The following is a 9,660-nucleotide window of genomic DNA, read 5'->3' as shown; positions in this document are numbered from 1 at the left end:
TCTTTAGCGGTATGAAACTTGACTTGAATATATTACTAATTTGGTTTTAAGAAACACTAAGCAAGCATGTAATGGTATAACTTCTTTTTTTGGTTTTTTAAAATTATTATTGGATTCTATTGAATGATAATTTTCTTTATTTCCCATACTTATTAGTTCTTCATCACATTTTCGATATATTTTTTTAGAATTTTTCTATAGAATTTTCTAGTTTTTAAACAGTTTCGATTTTATTTTATAATTTTTATATAGAATTTTCTAGCTTTTAAATAGTTTCGATTTTTTTTATAATTTTTATATAAAATTAAGGTGATATTGACAAAAAAAAATATATATAAAAATTGAGAACTAAAATTATTATTATTTTAATAATTCTTTGTATTTTTTATCTACATTTTTAATCTCAGTCAAACTTATACTTAGAAAAAAGGGAGAATATTTGATGCATTGTGGTTGCATGAGTCTCATGCACCATTAGTAAATAATAACATGATACATTATTATTAAATAAAACAAAAAATAGTGGACATATAAATAAATACTAATAATTTTATTTAAACATAATTAAATAATAAATAATTATAAATAAATAGTAAAACCTTAAACCTTAAATCCAAGACCCTATCCCCTAAATCCTTAAACTCAAAATCATATATCTAAGAGTTATTAATATTAATATTTATCTATAATAGTTACGATTGATGTGTAAATAAAATTATTAGTATTTATTTACAAGTCTTCCATATTTTTTTTAATTTAATAATGATGTATCATATTATTATTATTCAACGATGGTGCATGAGACTTATGCACTCACTTCAATAAAAAAAAATTACATAATAGTAGGACTTAAAAAATTCAAATTAGCAATTATGCAGTCCAATTGCAATACAATTTCAACATTAGATTCACAAATTTGCAAAATTAACTATTATGCATATAGCCCCTACAATTCAAAAACATTAAGAAAGAGTACGGTCGAACCCCAAAATTGTTTGCAACATCACCCTAAAACCCACAAAAAGCACCCATTTATTCCCCTTTCACTTCATAATGTATAACCAAGACTGGAGTAAAAATCAAGCTACTAATCCACATCAAACGTTCTCTCTATTTCTCTGGTTTTCTTCAACAGTCCAAGGAAAATGATCCTTCCATGATTACCAATTAGTGGATCAAACCAAGTAAAAAAACATCATGAGCGATTGACCATGACAACCCACAAAAGCATACCATGACAACCCATTGGGTTTTTCCATTTCTTCTTCTCGGTTTGGGCATCACAATGAGAAAGATGACAAAAAAATGATTTTGTTTTCAGGGTTACCGAATTACAGCACAATTGAGTTTATAAAGGGGTTTTAATTTCTAATTTCTCATAATTTTATTAGCCTTATTTGCCAACATAAGTGCGGCAAGACACTCAACTATAATCCAGTGAAACATTGCTAACATATATTACATAGAGCTATTACGTTCAATAAGAGACCAAGAAATCAAACCAAATCGACATCCTAAAAGGTAGAGATTCGAACATGATATATTACCTAAAAGTTTCATGATTCCAGGATAGTTTCAATAGCATCATGCGTTACGAAAACTACATTTTCTTGGTTTTAGCTACTCTTTAGACAAGAGATGACAAAAGATATCTGTAAGTGTAGCACAGATATGGTTCATATGGACGTCATAAAGATCCATCACAGACGAGCTATTTTACATGGGAAAGTATACCATTGATGTAAATGTAGCTCGAAAATGCATGAGACCCTCCTTTATTGCAAAGATATCTCCTTTACTTAGCACCTGTATGACATAAATCAATAAATAGTAGCACTTCTTAGTTCTTGTAACATCATTAATGCCTAAATTTTTACAAACCTTCTAGGATGAATGGTTCAGTTTGGTCTACTGGAGTTGATTCAATTTGCTGATTTTGTTCAACTTGTTTGAGTGGGGAAGGTTGGTCGGTTTCTAATAAAGGTTCAAGCTTTAGCTTTGGTTCAATCTGCTCAGATGCAGGCGCCTTTAGCTGCGGGTATTTGGGTTTGTTTTTTTTGAGGAGAAGGTAAGTGGTACTATACCAAAACAACAAAATTCTACTTTGTGCTATAACTGTATCTCTCATACATGTTCCTCCCAAGGAGTATCGATAGAGTGCCTGGATTAAGCAAGAAAAAGAGAATTAGGATAGACTAAGAGGAAAGCTTCACGAGAACGCTTAACAAGAAAACAAGAATCTTATCGTAGACTAAATTTAACTAAAGGGAAATCATGAGACTGCTTAACCCCAATAATGCCATCTAAATTAGCCATGCTCTCCAGACAAGTTAGTCCTAGTACGAAATGTTAAGCACATTGTGTGCATATGTAGGTATATATACGCACATTAAATTTGAGGAAATCATGTAGTTTTCTCCTTTACTTAGCAAATTAATCTGTTCTCACCAAGCTATGAACTGGGAGGTCAGCTATACTTGAAACGTTTGACCAATCTTCAATAATAACAGTTGCTGTAGATTCTAGTTAAAGAATCTGACTACTCATCATGTAACTTTGGATTGAGAAACGGAACTAGTTTTGAGTTCCTCTACAGAGACCAGAACAAAGACCTTTTTATCCTAGCCTTAATAACTTTCTTGTTTATAATTCTGTTATAATTCTGTCTTGTCAAAGCTGGACACTCTTTCAGATAGAGGGAATTATATTCTCTTCATACCTGTTCTCCTGTCTGAACGTCAAAGGAATTCTGACAATCAAATTTAAGACCAGTAAATTCATTGATGCAAAGCCCTTGAAAAGCCCTGAAAGCATGTAAACAAAGATGCGACTTATCATCATTAAAGCACAAACAAGAAAGGTGTTGATTTATCATCAAATAATGCCTTATCAGAGTTTAGTATTTGTTTATTTACCATCTTATTAGAGAAGCACGGGGAATCCAACGGAAGATGATTGGTGTATTATCTGCAGTTACATAATACCCTCCAAACACAATGAAGACTGTCATAAGAGAGGGTCCCAAGGCCATTGCTGCCTCAGTGGTTGGGACCATGGACCCTACTGTCAGACCCATTGCAGATGCAGCAAAAGACTCCACAGTCACAATTCCACAGAACTTTCCAAATCTAGAAAATCAAACTCCAAGGTCAACTCACCAAATCACCATGATATTAACCAAATTATTAACTAACAATTGATATTAGTGCCTCAATTGGTATTGTCAGATATTTCAACCTCGACAATCATAAACCAAATTATGTGTTTTTTATGCATCATTGAGAAAAATGCTATAATTGTTTCTTCGTGATTTTCTTCATCTTCTTCAGAAAAGGTAGGCATGTGGTAAGCAATTACTTCAACAAAACATGACATTTGTAGATAGTGCAACATATCTATTTCTAGTGTAAACAATATAAAGAGCCTCATCATGGAAGGCAATGAAATGACCTGGAAAAGGTTGGATGAAGGCGAGCCATGGGATAGAGCACAGCACCAAACATTAGAGGAAATGCTGCTCCCACAGGTATCTCAGCTATCAATTTGGAAAGAAGATAGGGTCCCAATGCATAAGATCCCTTAGCACGTTCCCTGTCTACAATTGCACGTTCCTTGGGAAATACACCCACAGTCTTTGTAAGAGCTGCCATTGCTGTGTTTATTGCAGTAACCTGACACAGGGCATATGATGTGAATAGTGTCAAGGAACTTTAATACGATCAACACTTACATCTCTTAATCACATATATATCATTAATTGCTCGACACCAGTCACTCTTCAAGAATGGTAGATGATTAAATATGCTGCCTTTCAAATATGAAAACCTCATATACTTTGTAGAACAACAGAGAATAAAGTTTTAGGAAAGGGTATGGTTCATTAGTTTCAGTAGTTAGAATGTGGTCTCAAGAATGCCTTTGAGCTATGGCACCATAGGGAGAGGATGGAGATCTTCAGCCAATGCCAGCAAAAGCTAGAAATTAGCCAGTTTTTTCATTACCTGAACTACCAATTGGAATTGAGGAACAAACTGCTAAAATAAAAATAATATAATAATCATAATAACATAAAAACCCTTTTTATCAAAGGTATAGAATTCAAATGGCTTCATTTCCATTTATCAGGTGCATCAGTTTCTGGCATGGTCAGAAAGAAAAATTGTCCTCAATACCTTCCATACTTATCTAATTCCCCTCCACTAACCTCCCCCATCAAAAACACTTGAACCATTCACTTTGGTCCACTTTCTTACGGAAAACACAAATCAGAACCTAGAGTAGGATCAACTTCATGTACTGAAAAAATTGCATGGTCGCGATTTTATAGCAGAAAAGAGAGCAAGAATTCTAAGGAAACCAAAGGGTTCATACCTGAAGCAAACCCATTCTGTCTAGTATAGACGTTTGAGATCTTCCCATTCTCCAGAAAACAGATCCAAATATTATAGCTGATGCAATTGACATTCTAGCTCTAACTTTATTTGTTGGTCCATCACGAGAAGCCTGGCCAACCATTTTGTCAATCAATAAAAAGGAACAGGAGTTATGATCATTTTCAATACATGCACACACACAGCCACACAATGTAAAAGAAAAAAAAAATTAGCAAGAATTGTATGAAAAAACACCTCACAAAAGGAGACTAACATGTTATACAATGATTTTACTGACTTTAGGATTTTTATTTTTTTCATTGTTGTTCTGGCTTCAGGAATGAATAAAACACTGGATGTTAGAAATTGATTACATCATTAGAATGATTGGCCAGACTGGGTAATAAATATCAGACAAATGAATTACGACAATTTCTTAATCAAACCAACGAATTTAAGGGAATGACTGTTCCTATATTCTATCATGTCCTTAAACTTAAAGATATCAAATAAAAACTAAATAGACATAAAATTATACTAAATAGTAGAAAAACCAACTTGCATCCATGCACGTTTTAGAAGCAACCAGAATTGTCTCCACCATCCCCCTTTCCTCTTAGCAGCAATTTTCTTGCCGAACTTCATGCCCTGCTTAGGACCAGTCTTTCCAGTAAGAGGAGTGGCATAAAGAACTGCTGAGGACTGTGTTGAGAATGCTTCAACGAGAGCATCAATTCTTTTCTTAGAAGAGTAGACACTGTCAGCAGAACTGTAGTCAATGGATATAAGATCAGCCAAAAATTCAGCAGGATTTGCATGATCTGGGCACTGGTACCTGTTGATTAATAAATATTCAAGAATATGTCTCATCATTTCAGATTCTGGTACTTTGTTGTTAGATAATTTCCATCTAGATGCAGAGTTCAAATAATAGTCCTTGTTTATTAAAGCAAACAAAAGCAGAGGGGAAAAAAACCAGCTCATGATTCCCAAAGCCGTTTAATTATGATATCAATGAAACAACATATATATATATATAGAGAGAGAGAGAGAGAGAGAGAATATTTAGATCATCCACTTCCATAAACAAAATGAAAAACATAACTAGTCCACAAGATCATGTGTGAAGGGGGATGCATCAGTATCACACATTAACGGTATATTGGTAAATGATGAGGCCATGGCAATATCTATTTTCTCTTTTTCTCTTTTTCCTTACATGCAGCTACATTTCAAGCATAATAGGAGTGCTAGAGTTGCATTAGAAATCTCATCCAGCATACAACTAATATCGATGCTAATCAGGATTCCTAGCAGGTAAACTTGGTGGATAATTTTAGTCCTAAACCCAACAATGCACCTTTTCAGAGGTTAAATATTTTTAAACAGAAGATATTTACATGTCTCTTCCTCACAAGTCGCAGTCAATAAAAATCAGACAATCAGAATTAAATTTATTGAGTCTGAATAAAGAACCATAGCATGCAGGCAGACATTGCATTCCATAATTAACAGGAGCAAAGTTTGATAACAACCCAAATCTGGAGAAGTATTCCAGTGGTTGATCACGTGCTGGACCAGCATAAACAAGTGTGCCCTCTGTTAGCAACACAATGTCATCGAATTTACCATACACCGAACCTCTAGGCTGATGTATTGAGCAAATTACAGTATGACCATCTTGTGCAAGCAGGCGGAGAGTTTCCATTACTTTCTCAGCTTGGAAAGCATCAAGTCCTGAATACACAAGAAGAAATTGGGAAACCAAAATCAACTCTGGTAAAAATATTAATGACCATACACTAATTCAGGTTTAGGGTCTAACTGATTGATTTGGACATGATACGGTATTTAAAATCGAATTTTGTCTTGTTCATGCTCTATAAATGGCACAAATTCTATGAAGAACTTCCAAAATGTAGCACTCTTAACTACATTTTGTACTTTGCACCCCACACATGCTATATCATTGCTTCTTAGGAGTCTAAGATTAGTTCTTTAGGATACAAATTGTGAATAACTGAGAATTGGGCAATCATGGATATTACATGATAGATGGGTTTTAGTTAAGTGTTCCAAAATTACCTAGAAAGACTGAGATCAACCTCACTGGCAAACCCTGATTATTCTACAATAAAGGTTACAACTAATTGATTTGGACATGGCATGGTATGTGAAATTGTCACTTCTGGATGTTTTATGAAGAACTTCTGGAAATTATCACTCTCGGCTAAATTTTTTTTCTTTGCACCCCACATGCTCTATCAATACTTCTTAGGTGTCTGACATACATTACCAGATGATAGCAATTCGGAATTACTGAGGAGGCAATTAATCAAGCATAGATATTATCATGATGGATGGTTTTTGTTAAGCATTCAGAAACCACTTAGAAATAATGTGATCAAACGTAACATAGGGAAAAGATTGAGTAACAAGAGCTATCTTACAAGAAGATTACATTATGCTTAATCATGCATACCAGTTGTGGGTTCATCAGCAAATATGACAGATGGACTTGCAATTAGTTCGCAACCTAGTGATAAGCGTTTCTTTTCACCACCACTGATCCCACGAACTTTGGCATCACCAATAATTGAATCGGCACAGCTGACCTTTTGGAGAATGAATAAAAAGATCACCCAGAAAGAAAAACTGTATCAGGATAAAAAGGTTAATGATAATTGACTACAAATTGAGCAAACCTCTTTCTTACCACATTGTATTAACCCAAAAGCAAAGATCATGCAATTAGTAATATAGGGTGGTAGCATAGCTGATAGGTTCCAGTGAAGCAGCTAATTTCTATATCTCTCAATTATTATGTAAAGCAAATGGCAGCTGAGACAATGAAAGTAATATGTCTGCAAGCCTCACAATTTCATATATCTCCAGTATACAGAAATCATGTTATTCTTACCAAGCCTAGCTTAAATAAGAGATTGTTCACATATTCATCTCTCTCTTCTACGGAAGATATCTCTGGAAGCTGAAGTTCTGCAGCAAGAGATAATGTTTCTCGAACTGTCAACTGGGAGAAGAAAAGATCCTCCTGTCGGACGTAAGCAAATCTACAAGAACCAACAAACAGTCTTAGAAATGCCATCAAAAAGTTAGTGTGTGGGGGATAAAAATGAACTCATGAGAAATTAACAAAGGTTTCAAGGCGTGTATCAATGTCACTTTCTTTAAGATTCTATTAGCCCCATCTATATTATGATGTGCAACAAAGTTACGGCAAATGAATCTCAAAGATACCCAATGACTGTTTACCTTTTGCACTTGACAGAAACAATCCATTGAGCACTGAGCATAGTAAATATATCAATTTCTATAAACAATTTAACAAGTGAAAGAATAGAAAGAAACTTTATTTCCATGTCTTTTTGGTGTACCATGCAAATGAAAATTCCACTCCTATTTATGAGAATTCTTATGTCTCTTTTATCCAATGGATAATCACATCTTTTAACAATAAACATAATTATCAATAGAGTCTACTTGAATAATCATGACTCTTTATAAATAATTAAGAAACATAACTCTTAGTAACAAGAGACATAACTCATCACTATAAATAATGACAACGTTTAGCTAATAACTAAGTGACATAACTTTTGGGTCACTTCTAGATTTTGATAATCTTGAAAATTGATTGCATAAATGCACAGTATTACGGTCATGTATATGTAACTTCTTTTCATAAGTGTTGTCAAAGCCAAACCCTAAAGCTCTTAGAAGCGACCACACTCCTACTCACATAGGTAGTTCCCATCTTGAATTTTCCTGTAATTATAACACTCTAACATATTTATGTCATGGGTCTATTAAAATTATAATACTTACATCCTTTCCTTATCATTATGGCATATCTAACACTTTTTACCTTGTGATTATATATTATATATTATTTTATAGTGCTAGCAGTCACATATTCAACTCAATTATTATAGGTTTATATACCTCATCCCTAGATTTTTAAATTTTTAACATAACAAATCTACAAGAACCAACAAACAGTCTTATAAATGCCATCAAAACCGATATATAAACTACACTTCTAATGATTTCAAAGTTAATAATGTCATTACTTGTAAGCTTTAGTTGAACTGGGCTTCCCATTGAACTCCAAAAGACCTGACAACGCCAACCGCGGTGATGCCAAAATCTGACTCGCCAGAACGTTTAACAGAGTGGTTTTTCCTGATCCTGATGGCCCCATTATTGCGAGTAATCTTCCAGGTTTTGCCTCTCCACTCACATCTTTAAGCAGAAAGCGAACCTATCGTAAAATAAATATCTATCATATTTAAAAGACAAACAAGTCATACCATTTCCAGTTTCAATTCGAAGCTCAAATATGTGAAATTTTCCTTTTGCATCTTCTTAGAAGCCAGGCAAAAATGCATAACAATAAATGAATTAAAGGGAAAAAGAACAGAGGAAAACTGTTACTACTATTTACTTACTGATTTTGAGTGTTTATCGGAGAGGGAACATGTGATGTTCCTCCACGTTATGCTGACCGGAAAAACTTTGCCAGCTGGTGGCGGAGCATCATCTCCGTTGACGGAGTCATTTTCTTCACAGGTTTCATCTTCCGGCAAGCTAGCTGGGCCAGGCCCGGAGAACAAGCGAAACAAGAGTGCGGCAGCCATAGCGGCCAAAATCTGGCCCATTCCGTTGCCACCAATACCGGAGACCATATGGCCCACCTTTTTGGCGCCAAACGCCATATTTATATAAATAATTTTGAAATTATTTTATTATATTTCTTTTCTTCTTCGTTTGTGTCGCTCTGCTGAAGCAAAGGAAAGCAAGCAGGAGCTTCAATTAGCTATGGGCTACGGGAAAAGATATTCTCTAAAGGAGGTATTTACGGAAGTTCAATGTCGTTTTATCTGTTATATCATGTCGTTTTACGTTTATACTTTTTTTTTTTTTTGGCATTTGAGCTTGTTATCTGTCACTGCAAGGTGCAGTAATTAGCTGTTGAACTAAATCTTTTCGCAGGACAACACGTGTCCCTTTTATGATAAGGCAATCTTGGAAAACCCAAAACAGAAATTTTGTGTTCCTAATTCCTTATTTTTCATCTACTGCTCACTCTGAACCGATTAAAAAATTACGGAAATATTTATTTATAATTAAATTAAGTTATATTATTTAAGAATATTTTAGTTTCTTCATTACAAAAGTCAATTAAAAATATATTTTTATAATTAAAAAATATATAAGGTGAGATTTGAATCAAAACTAATAACATTCATTTCTCATTTTAATGAAC

At 34.0% G+C, this 9,660-nt stretch overlaps 1 protein-coding gene across 1 annotated transcript; it reads right to left on the bottom strand.

Annotated features, from left to right (window-relative positions):
* Positions 1-1,522: 1,522 nt before the first annotated feature.
* LOC107916553 (ABC transporter G family member 7) lies at positions 1,523-9,313 on the bottom strand. The gene is made up of 12 exons (XM_016845827.2): positions 8,843-9,313; positions 8,465-8,655; positions 7,294-7,444; positions 6,856-6,988; positions 5,909-6,110; positions 4,932-5,208; positions 4,372-4,503; positions 3,451-3,671; positions 2,916-3,128; positions 2,720-2,804; positions 1,882-2,161; positions 1,523-1,806 (listed from the first exon to the last, which is right to left on the bottom strand). Exons 1-12 carry the CDS (start codon positions 9,107-9,109, stop codon positions 1,796-1,798), a joined length of 2,163 nt encoding a protein of 720 aa, XP_016701316.1. The 5' UTR covers positions 9,110-9,313; the 3' UTR covers positions 1,523-1,795.
* Positions 9,314-9,660: the final 347 nt, after the last annotated feature.

Source organism: Gossypium hirsutum, chromosome A01 (assembly GCF_007990345.1).
Source record: "Gossypium hirsutum isolate 1008001.06 chromosome A01, Gossypium_hirsutum_v2.1, whole genome shotgun sequence".
Lineage (NCBI taxonomy): Eukaryota > Viridiplantae > Streptophyta > Magnoliopsida > Malvales > Malvaceae > Gossypium > Gossypium hirsutum.
This window is presented reverse-complemented; position numbering and strand designations above follow the sequence as displayed.